Source organism: Eumetopias jubatus, unplaced genomic scaffold (genome assembly GCF_037043125.1).
Source record: "Eumetopias jubatus isolate StellerSeaLion01/CBP00866 unplaced genomic scaffold, mEumJub1_p1.0 scaffold_5, whole genome shotgun sequence".
Classification (NCBI taxonomy): Eukaryota; Metazoa; Chordata; class Mammalia; order Carnivora; family Otariidae; genus Eumetopias; species Eumetopias jubatus.
Window position 1 is genome coordinate 138,476,964 of NW_028274811.1, and position 24,563 is coordinate 138,501,526.

Consider the following 24,563-nt stretch of genomic DNA (forward strand, 5'->3'; position numbering starts at 1 on the left):
TGAAAGATGCTCATTTTATAAGGGATTGGAAGGAACATTTTAAAGATATCTAACTAGATCCAATGAAAATACACAATGGAAAATAATTTGAATATTTCTTTACCTAGCAAGCTATAGAAAAATCATAAAACTTTACTTTTGAAAGTAAACAGTTTATTTTAAAATTTAAAGTTTAAGGTCCTACAAAGGAATATGATATAATTCATTGTTCTTACCAAACTTACAAATGTTCCTTTTCTTACCAAACCTAATATAATTGAGGGAAATGTGTGGGTACAAATAAAACATTCCTTAGGTCATGTTCAAAGCCTTATTAACATTGTACCTGAAAGAACAAGTCATTTAACCTCACTCATTTACTAAAAGAGCCATTTCAAAGTTAAGGAAATTTTGAGGTGGGCTTACAGCATTCTTTTTGTATCCCATTTTTTATTGTAATCTCAATGGCAGGGAGGCTATATTGATAATTATGTTTTATATAGCAACCATTACAGTATACTCTTGGTGCTTAATAATTTTTCATAATTATTAACAATAAAAATAGGACATTTTATGTGATATATAATGGACTTATAATAAATGCATACTTGATGACATTTGAAACCATCTCAATCAAGATAATGAAAATATTACAGTCACTAACTTGCAGCCCTGATCCTGACAACCACTGATTTGATTTCTCTAATCACAGCTTACATTTTGCATGTCTATACATTTACATTCTATATATTTTACAAATGGAATCAATATATGTACTTATTTTCTATTTGGCTGATTTCATTCAGCATTCTTTTTTGAGATACATCCTTATGCATCATTAGGGGATTCATTATTGCTCAAAAATTCAGTGACTTAAAACAACAGATACCATCTCATAGTATCTGTGAGTCAGGACTCCATGGCCTCTTTGAGTGTGTCTGATTCAGAATTTTTCATAAGACTGTGATCAGTTTGTTCAGTGGGGTTGGAATTATCTCAGGGATAAATTATGCATGGAATCCACATCCAAGTTCACTCACATGTCTGTTAGTAAGCTGCAGGTTCGCACTGGCTACTGGCTGGACACATCAGTTTCTTGTCCTGTGAGCTTCTTTAGAGGGATTCCTATACAAGCAGCTTGCTTCTCTCAGAGCACCAAGAAGGAAAGACAGACTGCAACAGAGTTACAGATGACAAGAATGGGCAAGCCTTATGGAAGCCAATATCCTTTTATAATCTATTTTTCAAAATGACAACCCATCACTTGTATCTAATTAGGAGTTACTGTCCCACCCCAACTTAAGAAGAAATTACATATGTGTGTAAATAGCTGGAGGCAGCAATCATGATGGGTAATTCCAGTCACTGCCCACTGTAGGCTGCCTTCTGACAACCCGGAGATCCATATTCCTCCTACAAAATATACTCATCCTTACCCAAGGTCTTCACAAGTATCATCCCATTATAGTGTTAGCTCAAAATACTGGATCTCATTAACTAATCCAAGTCCAAGTGTAGATGAGGCTCTTTGGATATAAGTCCGTAAGTTCATATCCTTAAATATAATTCTTTTTGGTCTGTAGTTATGTGAAACTATAAAAACATGTTATCTTCTCACCACACACACAATGATGGGACAGGCACTAAAACCAACAAAACAGGGGCGCCTGGGTGGCTCAGTCATTAAGCGTCTGCCTTCGGCTCAGGTCGTGGTCCCAGGGTCCTGGGATGAGCCCCGCATCCGGCTTCCTGCTCGGCGGGAAGCCTGCTTCTCCCTCTCCCACTCCCCCTGCTTGTGTTCCCTCTCTCACTGGGTCTCTGTCTGTCAAATAAATAAAAAATCTTTAAAAAAAGTAAAAAAAAAAAAAAACCAACAAAACAAAACAAAATATACCACTATATATTCAAAAAGGATGAAGTTAGAGACACAAAGGATTCTCTGCTCAATGGGATTTTGAAATTCAGTCAAGCAGATACCAGAAGTTCCTTAACTAGTTCTCAAGATGTAGGAATAATTTTCATGAATCCAGCCTCTGGATTCTCTTTTTCTTTCTTTTTTTGTTTTTCTGCAGTCTGTGTTATCCTTTCATTTTTTATATAAAAGTTAGGATGTGTTTACTGATGAGTGGCTTTCTTACCTGGCATCCCGTTGTTAGAATTTTGGAGCTCCATCAGCTTCTTCCTAGAAATTTTGAAGAAATGTCCCTATTAGATTGTGTCACTTAATTAAATTATTAAATTATGTTAGAACCTTTGTTAATTCAAGTTACCATTAATCTTTGTGTGGGGTCTATTTTTGGATTCTCTATTCTGCCCCTTTAATCTGTATGCCTGTATTTATACCAGTGCAGTTTTCTTGTGAAACCTGACATCAAATAGTTTAAATGTGCCAATTATATACTTCTTTTCTAAAACTATGTTGGCTGTTGTAAGTCATCAGTAATTTTCATATGATTTTTAGAATCAGCCTGTTAATTTCTAAAGTTGACTGGAATTCTATTTACTCTATGGATCAATTTGGGGGAAGATGATAATTCTATGGTCACTTCCACTTTTCAAGTGTGCTATAACTTTTCTTCGTTTTGCTTTTCTAATTTTCCAAGCAATGGTTTATAGTTTTCAGTAAAGAGATCCTCACACATCTTTCTTCAAATTTATTCCCAATTATTTAGGCTTTTTGATGCCCTCATAAATGGTATTGTTCAATGTCTTAATTTTATTTTTAATTTTTTGTTGCTAGTGTGTAGAAATGCATTCAGTTTTCAAATACTGTCCTTGAATACTCTGACTTTGCTAAATTCATCAGAAGAGTAGTTACTCTGTGTGTGTGTGTGTGTGTGTGTGCACACGCTGTGTGTCTATATACATAGTTTCCTTAGTATTTTCTAGGTAAACAAATATGGTTTTGTGAATACAAGCAGGTTTAATTCTTCCTTTCCAAACTAAATATATATATATATATATATATAGTTTTATTATAGTTTAGAACTTTCAATACAATGTTGAATATAAGTAGTAAAAATGAGTATACTTCCTTTATTTTGGTGTTAGCAGGAAAGATATTTGGCTATCTATCTTTCAATGCAAAGTATGATGTTACCTTTAGCTGTTTGTAAATCCTGCTATCAGGTTGAGAGTTTTCTTTTATTCTTAATGTGCTTAGTGTTTGTGTCATAAATGTACATTAACTTCTGTTGAAATGCCTCTTATGAATTTATTGAGATTCCTATGTAATTATTTTCCTTAATTGTTTTAAGGTGGTTAATTGCATTGTTTGATTTTTGAATGTAAAGCAAACCTGGAATAGATGTCACTTGCTCATGGTATGCAATTCATTTCATATAATTCTGAATTCTATTTGCTAATATATTATGAAAAATACGTCTTTCTTTTTTTTAAAGATTTTATTTATTTGACAGATTGAGAGTGAGTGAGCACAGGCAGGAGGAGGGGCAAGGGGAGGGGTAAGGGGAGGGGCAAGGAGAGGGGCAGGGGCAGAGACAAATGGAGAAGCAGGCTCTCTGCTGTGCAGGGAGCCCTATGTGGGGCTCAATCCCAGGACCCTGGGATCATGACCTGTGCTGAAGGCAGGCACTTAACCAACTGAGCCACCCAGGTACCCCTATGTCATGTAGTTCTATAGGGGCTCTGGACTATAGTATTTTCCTGGTTTAATAACATACTCTGTAAGTTTTTATTCTTTGGAAATTTAGAGACTTGTGTTATCAAATATATGCTCTCTTAGTGAAGATTCCTTGTATACTTGACAAGAATGTATTTAAGTAGTTGTCAGACTTAGTGTTTTGTAAAGTCAACTTTGTCAAATTGTTGGATAGCACAAGTTTTTTTCTCTCTTTTTATAAGTTTGTGTATTATATCGGTTACAGAGAGTGAGTTGTTAAATTTACCACCACTGTATATTTTCCTGTTCCTCTTATGTCAATTTTTGTTTCATGAATTTTTGTGCTCTATAATTAGGTCTTTGTGTATTTAGGATTTTTGTATGCTCTTAATAAATCATGAAATTTTCTCCTTTAACTCTTGTCATATACCGTGTATTGAAATATACTTTGATATTCATGAACTTGCTTTTTTATGTTGATAGTTGGCTTGTTTTGTTTTCAAAGATTTTATTTATGTATTTGAGAGAGAAAGAATGAGTCAGAGAGAGCCTGAGAGGGGAGAGGGTCAGAGGGAGAAGCAGACTCCCTGACGAGCAGGGAGTCCGATGCGGGACTCGATCCCGGGACTCCAGGATCATGACCTGAGCCGAAGGCAGTCGCTTAACCAACTGAGCCACCCAGGCGCCCTCATAGTTGGCTTGTATATCATTTCCCATCCTTTCAGCCTTCTTATGCATTTTCACTTAAGTTACATTATTTTACTTCCAATCTAACAATTTCTGCCTTTTAATTGGTGTGCTTAGTACATTTATATAGTTTATTAATTTTTATTGAGCTATAATTCACAACATATACATATTTTTAAAACGTACAGCTCATCGGCTTTTAATGCATTCTCAAAGGTGAACAACCATCACAACTCCCCAGTTCCAGAATATTTGCATTGCCCTGGAAAAGAAACCCCATGCTCAATAGTAATGGGTCTCTATTTCTCCTCCTATCCCCAGCCCTTGCCAGCCACATTTGTTTAGAGGTTTTGTTTCACATATGTTTCCATATCTCTTGTGTAGATACTTAAGACCCCCATTTCTGGGTCATACTGAAGCGGGAGAGTGAGGTTCTTATCTCACGGAGTCGAAGAATGAATCTCACAGATAAAGGAGAGTGAGCAAAGTGATAGAATTTTATTAAGCAAGGATACAGAAAAAGCTCTCAAGAGTGAGAGGGGTCCTGAACAGGTTGCCAACGTGGGCCTCCACCGATGGTCTTTTATTTTGAAATGACCAGGGAGCCTGTGGCCTTAACATTCTTGTGACATCTTAGTTTTAGTAAGACTGGTGATAACATCTTTAATGGCTTACTTCTTCTTTGGGGTTTGGTTATTCTTTGTTGGTCACAAGATGACTGTCATAAAAAGACCCCACCTCTAATGCCAGGACAGGATGGTCTGGTTTGTTCCCTTATCTCTGGTTTCATTATGCCTCAGCATTTCTGGGATTTCTGTGATTAATCACATAGCCCTCTACCTATCTGTCCCTACCTAGCCCTGCCTGTCCCTTTCTCAATGAGACCCTTTGGATGTACATCAGTGGGTCATATGCCTGGAGGATGATTGCCAACATGTATCGTAGGGACAAAGGAAGTTTTATATGTTAAAGTAGACTTACAGGATCCTGGAGGTCAGGCTAAGATTGCCTTTTGCCCTTAACAAAATGTCCACATTCAGGCAATTGAGTCCCTAGGGGAATGTCATTCTGCCTGTTTCAAGGACTTGTCAAATGGGCTCTAAGTAGTAAGGAAATTTGATAATTTTTCTTCTGCCTTTGTTTCCCACATCAATATGGTGATTATATGTGTGACATTTTGAAGAATTGCCAAATGCTTTTCAAAATGGCTACACCATTTTGAAAACTTCCATCAGCAGTGTGTGAGGGTTCTAACTTCTCTACATCCTTGCCTACACTTGTATTTTCTCTTTTTAGACCTTTATTTAGCCATCCTAATGGGTCTGCAGTGGTAGCTCATTATGGTTTTAATTTGCATTTCCCTAATGGCTAGTGATATTGATCATCTTTTCATGTGCTTATTGGTTATTCATGTTTCCTCTGAGAAATATGTATTAATTTTTTTGTCCATTTTTTTTCAATTGGGCTATTGGTCTTTTTATTGTTGTGTTATTTATAAATTCTACGTACTAGACCCATATTAGATACATGATTTATAAATATTTTCTCCCACTCCGTGAATTGTCTTTTCACATTCTTGATACTGTGCCTTGAAGTGTCAGATTTTTTAATGTTGATAAAGTTCAATTGATCTTTTTTTTAGTTGTATGTGCTTCAGGCATCATTGCTAGAAAAATATTGCCTATTCCAATGTTACAAAGATCTACACCTGTGTCTTTTTCTAAGCGTTTTATAATTTTAGCTCTTAAATTTAGATTTTTTTAATCCATTTTATGTTAATTTTTGTATATGATCTGAGCTTGGGACGCAATTTCAGTTTTTGCATATGTATATCCAATTTATCCTTTCAAGATTTGTTGAAAGAATTGAGGAGTTGAATTATCCTGACACAATAATGAAAATCAATTGACCTTAAAAGTATGGGTTTATTGGAGCTCCTGGGTGACTCAGTCAGTTAAGCATCAGACTCTTGGTTTCGCTCAGGTCATGATCTCAGGATTGTGAGATCTAGACCTGTGTCAGTCTCCAAACTCAGTGTCCCCACTGAGATAATCTGCTTGAGATTATCTTCCTCTCCTTCTGCCTCTCCCCTGCTTACACACGCACGCTCTCCCTCTCTAAAATAAATAAATAAATCTTTAAAAAAAAGTATGGGTTTATTTTTGAACTTTCGTTTCTATTCCACTGATTTACAGGTTTATTCTATCCCAGGACCACATGGTCTTGATCACTGTAACTTTGTAGTAAGTTTTTAAATCTAGAATATCCAGTCTTCCAACCTGGTTCTTTTTCGTACCTTTTTGGCTATTTAGGTTACCTTGCATTTTCATATTAATATGGAAATGCATATTTCCATAACAGCTTGTTAATTTCTACAGAAAAGATACTAAACCAGTATTAGATGTATGATTTGTAAATATTTTCTCCCACTCCGGGAATCATCTTTTCACTTTTTTGATATCATGCTTTGAAGTGCCAGTGGACAATGGGCACATAAGGAGCCAGATTATCCAGTTTAGTTTGGCTAAAAATTTCGTGTGAATGGTGACGTGCCCAAAGATTAGGTTAGATGCATAGACAGGAAACAGGTGAAGATGTATTCCGTCTGAAGGCTGTGCGAAGCTCTCAAGTGTTTTATTTAGGAAAGGATAAAATTCACATTTTAGAAGTAACACTAAACTATGGTGTAAATGGAATGTGCATGGAACAGAAACAGGAAGACAGGTAACGAGACCACTTATGGGAAACTGCAATAATTTCAGAAAGTACAAGGGCATGAATTAATTCTGGTAACTGTGATGGAGAGAAGGGATGGGGGTTGGGAGATATTTTAAAGAGATCAAATCACAAGAATTAGAAAGTTTTTAGTGAGGGGAAATGGAAAAAGAAAAATCATCATTACTGCGTACAATTTCATACTGAGTGACTGAGAAAGTGGTAGCTCTGGATATTCAATCTGATAAGAAACACTAGAGGAAGTAAAGAATGAGTCCAGACTTACAGCTGAGTAAATTGATCTTTATGATTCAAACATTTCAGAATACCATTTCATCCTGAAAAGCTTAACTGAGAGGAAAAATTGTGCACAATAGTAGACCACAGAATTTTTATTTCAACCTGCAGAGTTATGTGTGCTCAACTCTGGGTTGAGTAGCCCCATACATCACAGAAAAAGTTAGCAAGAAAACTTATAGTTTGCACTTCTCTCCATTGAAAAAGCTTCAGTATTTCCATGTCTTGCATTTCCAAAGTTAGGACCCAATATTTGAGAGTTTTGCATTCTACTTCCTTGTGCTGTGGTAGCTTTAATCATGTTTTTAAAAATAGCTTTCTCCAAAAACACAAGTAAATAAATAAAGTTGTAACTGGGTGGTGTTTGCTAACCTTAGAACAATTTATATTGAGTGATAGGATTAAATCCAGAACACACATGAATAAAGAAAAAGTTTGATGAGTTAAATTTTAGAAAGTGTGTAGCTTTTATCCTTTTATAGAAATGGAGAAACAGGAATATAGATTGAGACTTTGTGTCCTTTCCTCTGGGAAAAATTCCCAACGAGGGAAATTGGTTTCACATTATGCTTCTGTCAGAACTACCCCTAGTCTGTGGATCTGTTGCTCTTTCTGGCTCACTGCACTAAAAACTTCTTAAGGACAAGGGTCCTGATTTATTTCAGCACATTCCTTGATACATAGTAGGGATGGATAAATTTATTTTTCCATTCCATCACATTGAATTGGCTTTAAACCTAGAGTAAACACAAAGACGGTATTGATACAGACCAAAAGAATAACTGAATAGAGTTGTGGAAATTGCAGGATTACGTGAGGGTCATATGAGCTAGGCAGGGATACAGAAATGTCAGGACAGGCTTGAGCAAGACAAGACAGCCAATTAAGTAAGCATTACCTAGCAGTACCTGGGCAACTTAGAGCAATTGCCCGAGAGATGTGGCTACATTCAGGACAGAATTTAGCAACCTGAGGCATGCCCCCCCCCAAAAAATCAAATTCTTAAGCATTTCAGAATGGGAATCAAGCAAAGGTTAGAGGCTATGCATGGAAATAAGATGGTACCTGAGATTGTCTAATGATTCCTACCACTTTGAGAGAGGGCTGCAAGATATTGTGACTTTTCCACATAACTGGCCCAAATAAAACCCAGAACTGTTGTTCAATTAAAACAAGAACATTTATATAAAAAAGTAATATATATTCAATCAATTAAAACTGAAAGATATATAAAAGGAAACTGACTACCTCCCTGCAGTGTCGGCTTTTTTCTGCCCTCCCTCAAGCCTCACCTGCTTGGATTATATTCTTTCCTAACTGTGCATATGTCCATGTTTATAAATACGAATATTCTACACATGTACCTTTTGTTATTTATACTTTCATCTAAGTAAGATCTCAGCTTCTATATTATTGCATGGCATGGTTTTCTCAGTCCACAACAAATTATAGAGAACCCTCCAGTTGGACCTTTAGATTGCCTCTGAAATAATCAGTGTTATTCATATATAGATATACACAGATGTTTAATTTCTCTTGTTTTCCAGGACACTGGCATGTGTTTGGTTTGTCTCTTCTCTATCTTTCTGGTCCCTCTGACTTTTTAATTTTGAGGCACTACAGGAATTAGTCCTCAGTTCTTTCCTTTTCTTCTACATTTATTTCATAGATAACCTCATTCTGTTTCATTGCTCTAAATGCCACTTTTGTGCTGGATGTCTCCCAAATTTATAAAATCAACCATATTTGTCTTTTGAACTACAGACTGCATATGAAAATGACCTCTAGATATCTACTGAGATCCCCAATAGAAATACCATGGTTAGCATGTCAAAATTCAATTCCTGGGCACCTGGGTGGCTCAGATGGTTAAGTGTCTGCCTTCGGCTCAGGTCATGATCCCAGGGTCCTGGGATCGAGTCCCGCATCGGGCTCCCTGCTCCTTGGGAGCCTGCTTCTCCCTCTGCTTCTCTCTCTCTCTCTCTCTCCCCCTCTCTCTCTCTCCTCCTCTGTCTCTCATGAATAAATAAATAAAATCTTTAAAAAATAAATAAATAAATAATAAAAATTCAATTCCTGATCTTCCCCATTCTAGTTCCTGTACCTGTATGCTTCCACATCTCATTTGATTACAATTCCACATTCTTAGTAACTGTGAGAGAGGGAAAGAATCTCAAGCAGACTCCGCGATGCTCGCAGAGCCCAGTGAGGGGCTCCATCTCACAACCCCAGATCATGACCTGATCCAAAATCAGAAGTCAGATGCTTACTGACTGTACCACCCGTGTGCCCCCATGGTTGTACCATTTCTTATCACTTTCACCACCACCCCGGTCCATGCTGTCATCATCAATCATTGTATTACCATTGTGGCAGTCTATCAGTTCTCCCTGCTTTCATTTTTGTTCCTCTATTTTCTGTTCTCAGTAATGAAGTAGACACAATCCTTTTGAGACATAAATCAATTATGATACTCCACTGCTCAAAACTTTCCAGTTTCCCTTTATCTTATTCAGGGGTCCTCCATGATCTTGCTTCCAGTTACAGTGTCCCTCCATCCATGGAGGATACCCTCCAAGACCCCCAGTGGATGCCTAAAATCTCGGATAATACTGAACCCTGTATATATGGTGTTATATTTTATACATGTATACCTATAATAAAGTTTAATTTATAAATTAGACATGAGAGATTAACAGCAATGATAAAACAGTTATAACAAACATGCTGTAAAAAAGTTATGTGAATTGTGTATAGGGTCCCTCTTAATATATCGTACTGTGCTATACTCATCCTTCTTATTATGATCATGTGGGACAATAAAATGACTGCATGATAAGATGAAGTGAGGCGAATGATGTGGGCGTTGTGACACATCATTAAGCTACTACTGACCTGCTGATGATACATCAGAAGGAGGATCATCTGCTTCTGGACCACAACTGACAAGGGGTAACTGAAACCAGGCAAAGCGAAACCAAAGACAAGGGGGACTGCTGAATTTCTCTGATATCTTCTACTGCCCTTCTCTGTCCATGCAGTTGTGGTCACACTTGCTTCCTCACTGTTTCTGGAATCTGCTTGTCATGTCCCTAACTTGATCCTTTTGCTCTTTCTGTTCTTCCTGCCTGCAATGCTCTTCCCTATAATATGCACTTGGCTAACTCCTTCACTTCCTTCGAGAGTTTACTAAAATGTCGTCTTTTGAATATGCCCTATCTGACTTCTTTATTAGATTTTATTGTTGCTTTAACAAATCACTGCAAAATTAGTGCCTTAAAACAACACAAATTTATTTACCAACACTTTTACAGGTCAGAAGTTTAAGATAGTTCTCGCTGGGCTAAAATCAAGTTGTGGGCAGGGCTTCATTCCTCTAGGGAAGAATCCATTCCCTTGCTTTTTCTCAGCTTCTAGAGGCCTTTCTTAGGTCTTGCATGAAGATTTTTACATTTTAGAACCAGCAATGAGGTGCTGAATCCTTCTCACACTTCCGTTTTTCCCCCTCTCTCACCCAGCTGGGGTCAGTTCTTCCCTTGTAAGGACCCATGTGATCAGAATTGTCCCATTTAGAGACACCAAGGTAATTTCCTTGTCTTAAGGACCTTAACCTCAATCACGTGTATGAAGTCCTTTTGCCATATAAAGTAACATATTCACAGGCTTCCAGTGTAAAGATAGAGACATCTTTGAGGGGCCAGTGTTCTGCCCACCATATTTCCATATTTAATATTGCAATCTCTCTACACATTCTCAACCACCTTTGATAGTTCTTCTCCTCCTTTACTTTCTTTCTCTCTTTGTAAAAGGGAATGTAGGTCTTGCCACCTTCTAACATATTCTATATCAGTCATGTTTTCTGCTTACTGTATATTTCTTCCCACTGGGATTAATGTAAGCTCTCCCAGGGTAGGAATCTCGGCATTACTGATGTGTTTTAAGTACTGAGTACCGGGACTGGAACACAGTGAGAGCTCCAAAAATATTTGTTGGCTATATACTTCTGAAAGTGATTACTAGATCAAATGATAATCTTACATTTTATTGTCAGATGAATTTTCTAAATGATTGAAGCCATTCACATTTCTTCATCTTCTTTCCATCTCCCTTCAATATGTAATTACTGCTTTTTTATTTGAATAAAGAGCTGCAATGAACAGTAATGATAGAGTTTTAATGGAGATGAAATCACAACACATGTGAACGTGTGGACAATGGTTTGGGCCAGTATTTTTCCGGAATTGTACTAATGTTAGTACACTCTGAGATTTTTTTTTTCTTTAAAACCAGCTGCCAGGGCTGTCTCTTTCTCAGCTGGACCCTAATTGGCAGATAAAAGAACACAGATTAACTCTGATAGAGAAGAGGTACTCCTATGCACCATATATCTCCAACTTTAATCAATTGATTGGGTTTTGAGGCTTTCCAACAATTAACAGTGAAATTCTCAACCACTGACTTGCCTCCTGCAGTGCATAAATATTTGGTACACTCCAATGTGGCTCCCTAAAGTATAGCTGAAAGATATGGAATTATGACAACTTCAGACATCAAAGATATTTTATAGTTTTTGTTTTTAATCTTGTACATTAATACCCCTAATCTGGGATTTAGGGGATATAATAAACACATACTGTCTCCTGTTCCTTTTCCCTCCTCCTCCTCCCTCATTAGTTTCCTTCTCTAAGAGTACACATTAATAATTTAAATGTTAAAAACTGAAATTCAACAGGAGACTTCTGCATGTTTGCAAAGACCTCTGATGTTTCTAATTAAACAAACACATACCTCATTTCCTTACTCTCACCTAATTTCTTAACATTTTAATCAATTAATGTTAGATTTGTGCTGGAACAAAGTGCTTTATCATTACTAATTTTTTAAAGATTTTATTTATTTATTTGACAGAGAGAGACACAGCGAGAGAGGGAACACAAGCAGGGGGCATGGGAGAGGGAGAAGCAGGCTTCCTGCTGAGCAGGGAGCCCGATGCGGGGCTCGATCCCAGGACCCTGGGATCATGACCCAAGCCGAAGGCAGATGCTTAATGACTGAGCCACCCAGGCGCCCCCTTATCATTACTATTTTTAATATAATTTTTTTTTAAGATTTTATTTATTTGAGAGAAAGAGAATGAGGGACAGAGGGCGCGAGGTGGGGGAGGGTCAGGGGGAGAGGCAGGCCGCCCGCTGAGGAGGGAGCCCGATGCGGGACTCGATCCCGCGACTCCAGGATCATGACCTGAGCCGAAGGCAGTTGCTTAACCAACTGAGCCACCCAGGCGCCCCTTTAATATAACTTTTTACATATTAGTTGATACCTAATTAAAACCGATGGTTATGTTTTTTTTTTTTTTGTACAAGACTGATATGTTCATTACCAAGAGACTATTATGATTTCATGTTTTTTCTTTTTTACATCAATTAGTTATTAATAGTTCAATTGAATTTTGTTTCATCTGCTTATAGTTTAAAATATAACACATTCTGGAAAAAATACAACACATTCTGGAATGAAGGATGTATAATAAATTTTAATAATGTATTTCCTATCATCTTCATATTGCATCACTTGTACTTTATATGTTGGGAAAATAATAGTAGTGGAATTACTATATAATATTTCTGACTTTATTCCTGGATTCCACTGGAATACTGTAAATATAAGTTTCCTAGTCATAAAAATACATAAAACATTTAGTTTAAAATATTATAATTTTAAGTCAGTGACCTATCTTTTTAACATAACTCAAAGTTCTGACTAAAAGCAACTTTTGAAATTAATTGCTCTGCCACAATCTTCTTAACCTTTCCAAGTTATTCTTCCCCAAGGGGTAGAATATTATCTTAGTGAGGAACTCTGCTTTGGAGTGAAAGCTATAAATTTTTAGGTCCTGATCCTAATGTGATCCAGGGTGAATAAATAGTTTTCTACGGGGAACTCATGTGAGTCGCACGAGCTTCCTAAGTGCCATAGGTTACTACTTAACACTTTAAAAGAGACAATTTATTAAAGTAATGCCAGAGAAGTGCTCATTTTGCTTTCCTTGGGTGGTTATATTTTCTTTCTTCATTCTCCTCCCCTTTTCTGTTCTCTAAAGAACAGTTAATTAACCCTACATTATTATGTGATAACATACACAAGCATTCTTTCTCCTTGCTTTAGGACAATATAACCTCTGTCCTTTGGCACAAAATATAACTTACTTTGCAAAATCTCATGACTCTAAAAGTATATTCCCACCACCATGTGTTGTGATAAGACCCTGACACTGTTCTCTCAGTGGTATTTCGTATTTCTAAACTTTCTGCTACAAAGAGTTCAGTATACATGACTAAAGTCAACTTTGTCTCCCAAATATTTTTACATAGGTCAATGTAAGATACAATGAAATTCTCTCTTAATATAATAGCTAGCTCAACTTACAACATCATATTTTGCTGTTGCTAAATCAGCATCACGTCTACATCCAGAGTATTTCTAATGTATGTACTCTACTCCCAGTTCTTTTGTTTGATGTCTTATTGCTGCCCATGCTCAGAGATAACACATTTCTATCCTGGTTTTCTGTTTTACATGATTATCTGTATCAAAGAGCTTTCTCTCTGTATCTTAAGATTTTTACCTCTACTAATATGATTACTGCTCACGCATTCCATTTATTCATTCATTCACTCATTCATCCATTCATTCATTCACTCATTCACTGTTTCTTGCCTTAAAAAAACCTAAAATACAACATGTGCTCTTTCAGGATCTTAAAACTCACTGATTAAGCAAAAGAAAAAAATATAGCTGGTGGTTCTCTCAAGAGCCACTTCTGTTGCAGATATGTATTCCAAACTGAACTGAACATTTGGAAATGGGTATTTGTAGACAAGAGGTAATCCTGAGTGGATCACTTTATTCTTTCACAAATAGTTATCATCCTAATCATATAAGCTAAATGCCATTGTAATAGTTTTCCATCTGCGTTAACATAAAATCTAATCATTCTAAGATTCAACTAGGCCTGCTGAGAGATTCACAAAATCCATTAATGAAATGATTATCTATATTATTTAAACACTCATGCTAAGCATTATTAACATCTTATATAATTCAAATACATATTTATAACATTTTAATATTTTTACTATGTTGTCCAATAATATAAATACTGCTAAATTATAACTCACTGATTTTATTGCACATCTATTTTCAAATTAGACATAACTTTGGGAATATTTAGGCTTAGTTGTTTACTAATTATAAGCACTTTATGAATATGGAATGAGATTCAAGTCTTAAAATCTAAAGCCTTAAAATTCCTCAAATATTTGTCTTTTATCTGAAATGCCTAACAATCTATATAAAGCATAGAGTGTGTTATGTTTTTAATACATGCTTTAGATTGACAACTTGCCTATTTCTCTTACATACTTCCATTGCTGGTCTATATATATAAGCCCAATCTTTAAATATGATTAACATTTTGTAAAACAAACCTTCAATCCAAAATAAAGGAACATCAAAATAACCTCACTGAGAACATAGAAGAATATGAAAATATATCCTGAAAATAAAATTCAGTTGTCACCATTGCTATGTCTTTCTGAAAGTCGTAGTTAGAAGTGTAACATATTTCCCACAAAAGGGTTTTAAATTAGTTATATAGATTTATAATTTATATATAGTATAACAATAGCTAATAAAACTTTCTCACTTTTTTTTTACCTATTATGTTTCAAATTTGGGTATTTTTTTAAATTTTATTATGTTATATTAGTCACCATACAATACATCATTAGTTTTTGATGTGGTGATCCACGATCCATTGTTTTCGTATAACACCCAGTGTTCCATGCAGTATGTGCCCTCCTTAATACCCACCACCGGGCTAACCAATCCCCCCTCCTCCCTCCCCTCTAAAACCCTGTTTGAAAAATATGGAATGCTTCACGAATTGGTGTGTCATCCTTGAGCAGGGGCCATGCTCATCTTCTCTGTATCATTCCAATTTTAGAATATGTGCTGCCAAAGCGAGCACCTGTCTCATTTTATTTAATAACAAGAGTGTTTGAGAAAGTGTTTTTAAAAACATTTGTTTAATGAATTTGTTGTTTTACTTTGCTATGATTTGGTTAGGGATTAAACCAAAGTTGCAAAATGTGAAACAGGCTGCTCTTTTGATATTTTGCAGGTTTCTGCTTCATAAATGATAAATCCTTTTTCTAGGTGCTAAAAAGATATGTTGAGAAACATAAAGAAATGACTATTGCATTTCCATCCATGCATACAACTATCTCCACACAACTCATTATGCATTCTTTATTCAGTGGTTAATTTACTAATGAAGTGTGAAATCTTTGAAAGCTATGTTTTTCATATTTTGCTAATGGAGTTCTTACGCCTCTTTATAAAAGCTCAAAAAAAAAAGTAATTTTGGAAAGATATAATTTGTTGAATCTTGCTAAGTGATTCCCATCAGAATTTGTCCCTGTTTATGTCTTATGCATTTTCAAGAAAGAGATAGGATTATTTTTGAGATACTATAATTTATATTTCAGTTGCCTCAATTTTACCATAAAATAGTCCTTTTGTCACAGTTTATTATATTTTTCTATATTTTATCTTTTTAAAAAAATGTCTTCTAAGAGTTCAGAGGCTTTAATATAATCCTTGAAAATTTTCTCTTTATTATGGCAAGAAACCCAAAAGCTGTATAAACAAGGTTATATTTTTCAATGTTTCCAAGTGTCAGAAATGAGCAAAAGGTGAGCAGTTAAGGTTAAGTAACCAAAAGAGTTTCATATGAAGGATAACTGTTCAAATCTCTTGGGAGAAACAATTCACAATTCTTCAAATATATGTTTAAGATTTAAGTGAATATTGTGTGGTTGTTTCTCGTTAGAAATATAGCAGTGGCTCTTATGGAAATATTTAATTAAGATGGTATAAGTTATAATAGATTATGAAGTATGAATTATATGCAGTTTAAAAGCATGTCTTGGGGTACCTGAATGGCTCAGTCGGTTAAGCATTCAACTCTTAATTTCAGCTCAGATCATGATCTCAGGGTTATGAGATTGAGCTCCGTGTTGGGCTCCACACTCAGGGCAGAGTCTGCTTGAGATTCTCTCTCTCCCTCTCCCTCTGCCCCATCCCCCATGCTCTCTCTCTCTAAGATAAATAAATAAAATCTAAATAAATAAATAAAAATTTAAAAATAAAAGCATTTTCTGATGTTTAAATGATGAAAAAGTGGTTTATAATTATCTTAATATGTATTTATCTTTCTTACTAAATACTTCTTCTCTACTGAAATATTACTCTGTAATATTTTTAAAATGATATTCCATTATTTTTATTTTAATGAATGAGAATTTGTTAGTGTATTTCAATTAATTAAAAAATAGGCCCATGTATTGATTAAATCAATCAATTTTGATTTACTACTATTTAAATTTTGAGTTAAAGTTTCATAATTAAAAAAAAAGGGGGGATGCCTGGCTGGCTCAGTCAGTAGAACATGTGACTCTTGATCTCGGGGTCATGAGTTCAAGCCCCATGTTGGGCAGAGAGATGACTAAAAATAAACAAACAAATAAACTTAAAAAAAGATAATATTCTATTTTAATCTATTTAATGCCCTTAATGTTCTAAATCTGAACAATTAATCAGGAAAATTCTTTTTTTTTAATTTTTCAAATTATAAAATTAATACCTTTGTAACAAATAAGTGCCTCTTTTGTGGAAATTTTTAATAATTTGAATATTCTCCTACCATATATATTTTTCTTTTTGAAATTTTATGTTTGAAATAAAATGCCAAGCAATTAATTTTAAAAAATCATTATTCCTGAAAGTATTGAAGGCAACAGTGATTCACTGGTAATTTCTTTCTCCAATTCTATTTTCTGTAGTTAGTGAAGTGGTGAATTAGTAGAATAACATCAAGTGTTATTGTTTTTCTTTTAATTAGTATTATTTATTTCTCTTAAGTCAATAATTGTATTTTTTAGATCATGATAAAAAATATCCATATCAATACCAAGTAGAGAAAAACTGCAGAAAAATAAATGATTGTAGTAACTGACAGGACACTGTGGAGATAAGAAAAGTTATAATCAAAGTAAGTTAAAAATTATAGATAGACAATTTTAAGGTAACATGATGTTAGGTTGGAATATAATTGGAAGCTACATTATTTAATTTTTATTTTCCAGCTGCACTCCAATTCTGACAAAGGCGATGGGTCTGTCAAGTACATCCTTACTGGAGAAGGTGCTGGGACTATATTTATCATTGATGATACCACCGGTGACATCCACTCAACGAAAAGCCTAGACAGAGAGCAGAAGACCCACTATGTGCTTCATGCCCAGGCTATTGACAGACGAACAAACAAGCCTCTTGAACCCGAATCCGAGTTCATAATCAAAGTACAAGACATCAATGATAATGCTCCAAAGTTCACAGATGGACCATACATCGTTACTGTGCCTGAAATGTCAGATATGGGTAAGAAAAAACATTCTTTACTTTGGCAGTTAATATATATTTGAGAATCCAAAAAGTCATCATTTGAAGACAAGTTTTTCATTTGTGCGTGTGTGTAGAAATCTGAAGAAATTTCAAAATATTTTGATATTTACATGTGGCTTAAAATGTTAAAGAATATTGGGTCTAGATATTATAGTATTTGTTAAAATTCATTTATGAACTTATAAGTATAGGTAATGGTTTGTTTATCAAGAAAAAAAAAAACCTTTCCTTTATTCCCATAAAGGAACACCAGCAATTCTTACTTGACAGAGGTTTTGACCATATAATTTCTTCATGTATCTTGCTACGAAGATAACAACACATTCAAGGTGAAAATTTACATAAATAAAAATAGACAATATAATGTCTGAAATCTTTTGCTACACGTCTTTTAAGCTTGCAGTTTATGAGCAAATTACATTAAAATTGTAAGTAATAGCTACAGTATTCAATAAAACCTTTTAGATACTCATAAGCATTTACATACCTTATTTGTTTTAAAACATACATAATCCTTAAAGTATTTTGGATACCATTTTAAAGATGTATAAACCGGCATACTGTAATTAGGTGATTTTCCCAAATTCATATATCTAGAAAAGGGCCAAGAAGAAATTGACACCAGGTTCTCTTGAATGTAGAGCTTACACTGCAGTTGATGGGTTATGATCTAGGTCTCTAGTCACTCTGATGATCTGGGGATTTCTCATTACTTATAGATCTCTGTCATATAGCTATTTTATTTTGTTTTTAGCTCCTATGATAAATTTTCTAAATCATTAAAATGAAGTTCAGCTATGATAATTTTTTACTATCTCTGTAAGACTCTAAGCTGGGATGTAGAACACAATTTTTGAGTAAAGATTTTATATATTTGAGCTTATATGTATTACTAGATATGAGTATTATATATGTAAGTCTATATGGCTCAACACCATTAAGCCTGGCAGGTGAGAGTTTATGTGGAAACTCTAGAACAGACTTCCTTCTCTCACCTTGTCAAGGAACTGACACCCCATTTGCTAGCCCCCTTTTGTCTCACAGAAGTGAAGATCTCTGTGACTCCATCATTTATGAGAATGCCATTGGTAAGGCTACATACGAGCCCCAAGGAGTACAGGTGAAACCACCATAATCAAGGGGCAAGGCACCAAAGAGAAACAGGCAGGGTAGTCATTACCGAGCAAGTTACTGAGCAGAAGAAAACAAGAGCCCTAGTGTTGTTGGGATACTACAAAGAAATTTCTGTAATTCAGAGCCATGTTTTCTGCAACTAGTAAACAACAAAATATCAGTATATGATTAAGGCATGTACCATCATTGATATGATCCAAATTATTGTCCTGGAGCTTGAGAACATATCAGACTGGAAAAAGTAAGTAAAAATCAGAGAGCAAAAAATCCCCAAAATGTGGGAGTTATGGTACAAGATGAGACTTAAAAGATATGCTCATTAGACCTCTCGTGTGAATGATGTATGTTCCCAGACAGCAAAAAAGAGTAGATGAAGGAATGAACAATATTTTTTTCCTTGAGGTGAAGAATATATTGAATTTATGAGTTTAATAGATTTTTTGAGGAAGGGTTAGAATAAGAATTAAACCTAGGTAAATCCTGGCAAAGTACCTAAAACCCAAATAAAAGATACATTTTTATAAAATTTCAGATATTTTTAAATTGCCTACTAATTTATATACATGTATATATATATATATATATACACATCTTATTTATCACTTGAAATACTAGAATCTGATTGACAGTTGAACATATAACATACAAAGAAAAAAAAATTTCGAGCTCCAAATCCTTTGTTCATCAAAATATGATTCATTTGTCAAGGTAAAATAAATGTTTGGGGAAGGATCAAGAAAGTAGATCATCACCTTATCTTATCTAAAAATATATTTGAGAAAATGTTGAAAATGAATCCAAACAGCAATCTTTAAAATCAAGGAAAATGACAAGGAAAGGAAAAAAATATATTTATTGGAAATGTACCCTGAAGTATGTGTTTGTGTGTGTACACAGTTAAGTCTAAATGGGTACATTTGAGGATGCTAAAGGACACTGTACAATCTAAGAATCATGAAGCTTCAAGGAATTATTGAAGCATAGGCTATAGTTTGAGCACTTAGGAACAAGTCACAACATTACAAAGTCTTCATCCAGAACTTGAGAGGAGGATGGGAATGGGAAACAGTATTCCTAAGTTCTTTTACTGAGATGAGTATGGTTGAGGAGAAATATATAATATCTGCAAGAAGTAGAGAAAAAGGGGCACTTGGGTGGCTTTGTCATTTAAGCATCTGCCTTCAGCTCAGGTCATGATCCCAGGGTCCTGGGATCAACCCTGTCTCAGGCTTCCTGCTCAGTGGGGAGTCTTCTTCTCCCTCTGCCTCTCCTCCTTTCCCCCTGAGAGAGAGTGCTCTTTCTCACTCTCTTTCTCTCAAATAAATATTTTTTTTTAAATAAGCATCCATTAAAAAAAAGTAGAGAAAAAGAACAAATAGAAAAAACAGAATAGGCTTTAAGTAATTGTATTACTGTGCTTCTAGGCATGATTGCATTGAGAGAGAGAGAGAGAACTCGCTAAGGAAAAACAGATAAAAAAAGCATCATCAGAGCATAGAATGTACATTTTAATATGAATGTATAGGAAGTCCCCTGAAAGTTAGTGGAAGGAGGAACTCACTTTCCATATTTGCTTCAGAATGGGTGATATTTGCATTGATTCTGATTTTAGAATTAAAAAGCTAGTAATATTTTAGTGGAAGGACCAGCCAGCAATGGCAGGGGAGACAAATTCAGCTTGCTGTCTGTTTTCGTAAATAAAGTTTTACTGGAATACAGCCCCGCCCATTTGTTTAAATATTGCCTATGGTAGTTTGGTAGTAATGCCTATGGTAGGCATTACAGTGGCAGAACTGAGAAGTTGCAATGGAGACCATTTGACACAAAGCTGAAAATGTTTCCTGTGTTGCCTTTTACAGAAAAAGTTTGCCAACCTCTATTGTAAGGGCTTGCAGGGGATGAGACTGGAGGCAAGGGGAATAATTAGAGGATAGCGTCACAGCTCTGATAAACAAAGCATCTGCTACTCTAGGGCAGTTGGTGTTCTGCCAGCCCTGCTGAATACACACATATACCTGAACATATGTTATTTGTTCTAAACGATAGGATTGGGCTTCTTCCCTTTAGATGGATACTGTTAGTTATCTAACTATTATTCAGCTTGTCTTTTTGTGTTGCTACAAATCAGTTTTGTTCAGGGTTACATGATGCAGAATCAAATATTCACTTCCCACCACTCCCTTCCATCTAGGACACACATATTTCACCCATGGCCCATAATGCAGATGGGGTATGGAAATGCAGCTGCCAGTCTTACCGTAAGGATGAAAGCTTGCTGCTAAGTGAGATGGAGCAGAAAGTTAAAAGGGTCTGGAAGAATGATTCTATTGCAGAACTGATGCTCTCTCCCAGGCCTGCCAATGCCAAAATCATTCTTTACAAAGTAAATCTTGTTTCCATTTAAACTCTTTCATTGGATCTCAGATACATATAGCTATATTGAATCTGAACTGGTACTTGGACAAATTGGATATTTAACAAAAAACCCAAAGGCAAAAAATTAAAACCAGTACTGAATCCAAAAGACTAGTGAGAATGGTTTCAGCATCAGATAAGAAACAATGATGCCATTTTCCATGAAGTGCCTTGATTTGGGAATGACACATGAAATCAGCACTTATTTCCCTTTCTATGTAATTGTGATGCTAGATGATTGTACTATTGCAGCTATTTCCCTTTTTGCCTATGATGCAGTTAACAGTTGATTTCAGATATTTAAATCTTGCTTGCCATCAGCTGGAGAATCAATTGCATCCATAGAAATTTTGATCAGCAAGGAAAAGGAAATTGAACATTTGAATGTTGACTTTGAGTTCTGCAGAAAATCTAAAGTTGATCACCACGAAACAACCAGTTGGTTTTGCCAGGATCTGAGACTACAAGTTGTCAAAGCAGTTGTGGTAATGATAACTGAAACAGAATCAAGGAATATTTATTGAGCACTTACTATATGCCAGGCATTGCATGTAATTTGTAATAATTTCATGCTCACATCATAAGGGCAACATTATGGTTATCCTTGTTTTACAGAGGATAAAACTGATACGTAGACTTAAATAATTTGCCCAGGACTACATGGTTAGTAAGAAGCGCAACTGGAAAACATTTATAAGCCAGATAGAGATTCAGCTTTTAAGTTCCCAATTTTTTTTAAATTTAGTTAAAAATGTAAAATCTGGATCAAGCTATTTGTGGAATAATTATAACAAAAATAGTGGATGTTCCAGAATCCGTACAGTTTATTGAGCCAGAAGTGGGGGTTTCCTTCTTGACATGTGAGGATAGATTCGATGTTATTATAATGTTCCTTTTTGTTTTAAAGGATTGGGTTTGGGAATGGCTACATACCATGAAGAGGAAAATCAATCCTAAATTTCCTGAGAGTAAAGGAATAGACATTTATTTATATTAGAAATCTAATCCCTAGGGGGTCCAGCAAGGATATGTTTTAGGAAAAGGATTTTCTAACAACTCCAAAATGTGTACATTGGATATAGTGTGGATAAAGACAATGGACAGTCTCCAGGAAGGTATGTGTGCCAAAAGCTGAAAAACCTTTGTGATGCAGATAGTGTGCAGAGTGAAACAAATGGAGGTATGGAGCAATGGAAAGTAGCCTCATTAACTGAGCTCAGGAGTGGGGCTCAGGTGGAGGACCAGTGTACTCATGATGCTGAGACAATGGGAATAGTGTGCTTTTCCCCACACTTAAGGACAAAGTTAATAGTAAACAAATCCATGATTAAACTATAAAAACTAAAACTTGAATCTGCTGTGAAAACACAGCCACTAAAAAACAAAACAAGTATATGAAGGATTTTTTAAATGTAAGATAAGATAAGCAACAATCAGTAAGACATGAATTTAAATGAATAAACATTTGAAAATACAGATGTCAAATAATTATGCTAAACGTAATAAAATGAAAGATGAACTGAAATACTGGCAAACATGGCTGACAGAGAACTAATTTTTATTACATAAGGGGATTTTTTAATAACATTCACAATCAAATTAAAAATGGGGAAATTACATTAGCAGGAGAGTCACAGAAAAAAGAAACGTATCACTTGTCCAAAGAAAAAACCTCAAATTTCGTTAGTAATTTAAGAAACCACAAAGGAGAAGGAGAAACCAGTGTTCACCTACCAAAGTATACAAGTCTGATAATTCACAAAGTTGTTAATGTACAGAGCTGTTAGCAGACAGGTGAAGTCCTACAGTCGTTTTGGGTAGCAATTTAACGGTATTTTAAATTGAGAACGTATTATAGACAACTATCCTATAGATGCATTCACATGATTCCACAAAGAGGCATGTTAAAGGAATGCCATTCCTAACAGGGAAACATTGGAAACACACTTGAAATCTACCAGTTAGGAAGTTTTCAAGTAAATGACTCTTCAAACACATACAGATTACATATGCACTCTTAAAATGAGCGAATTTGTATGTATATACTGACATACGAAGATCTATATTGTTTTAGTGAGAAAAAAAGTTTTCAGAAGTACATGTGGAATAGTCTAGTTTATTTTAGAAAGTAAGGGTGTGTTGTATGGTGTATGTGCATATAGGATATATCTTAAAAAAACACACATACTGGTGAAGGCGATTACTTCGAAAAATGGGTTGTGGCTTTATCTGCTATCAGAGAAATGCATTCCTCTTTACTAAAAATATATATTTTTATATATATGTTATTTATAAAGTGATAATAAAAAGTGAAATGCAGACTTGTGATAAAACATTTTAAATAACAGTAATGCTTAAAGATATATAGGTTTATAATACTAATAATGGCTAATAGTATAGGCAACAAAATTTTTCTCAGCATACGGGGTCTGACAAATTCATTGTTTTTGTCATATACTCATTAATTCAGTTCTGAATTACCAAGCCATTAAAAAAAAAAATCTCCCTTTTTGTATCTCTTTAATTCTTTTTGCAGAGAGGACAGAGGGAAAGCATTTTATGTGCTGAGAACTAATAATGGCTAGTAATAAAATGGTAAGAAAGGAAGGAAGGAAGGAAGGAAGGGGAAACAAGTTCCCTAAATTTGAACAGGTTACAGACATATAAACAGAAAATTTCAATATAGTGTTCGTTAAGCAAAATACAAGGGAACCATAAAGTGGACAGTGAGTTCAGCTTGCAGACTTAGAGGAGACGTCCTCAATTAATCTTACATAGTGTGCAGGGGTTTGTCAGACAAGAACTCCGCATAGAAGATATAGTAATGCAAAAATACTCTTGTCTTCCCTGTAGGTTTATGGTCTACTTAGGTGTGTGTGCGCGTGCACATGTGTGTGCGCACGTGGGCGGGTGCGCACCTGTGTTAAGAGGGAAAATAAACACGATTGTCATGCAAATGATGAATTCCCTTCACAGTTTAGCAGAATATGCTATGAGAATGCAGAGAAGGCAGCGCGAGAGACTTCCTGGGTGTGCAAGAGTTTATCAGATTATTGTTTTTTGTATATCTGTAGTGCTAAGTAATAGTTACGGAGCCCTCCAAGTAATTGTTGTGTGCTATATTACCTGCAAGGAAAGCAAAATGTGGGTGCATGTTTCTTGTCAGTGAGTAATAATCAGCAAAGTC

The 24,563-nt window shown here is 35.2% G+C and overlaps 1 protein-coding gene and 1 non-coding gene across 3 annotated transcripts in view; one reads left to right on the forward strand and one right to left on the reverse strand.

Moving 5' to 3' along the window:
• Nucleotides 1-24,563, forward strand: part of CDH18 (cadherin 18) — a 331,059-nt gene that overhangs the window by 58,920 nt on the left and 247,576 nt on the right. For both annotated transcript variants that reach the window (XM_028097979.2, XM_028097980.2), the window contains exon 2: nucleotides 17,509-17,803. In XM_028097979.2, coding sequence (XP_027953780.1) covers nucleotides 17,509-17,803 — 295 coding nt within the window. The remainder of the gene's footprint in view (nucleotides 1-17,508; nucleotides 17,804-24,563) is intronic.
• Nucleotides 15,223-15,329, reverse strand: LOC114204909 (U6 spliceosomal RNA). Its single transcript, XR_003608265.1, has one exon. It is a non-coding gene; the product is annotated as a U6 spliceosomal RNA (small nuclear RNA).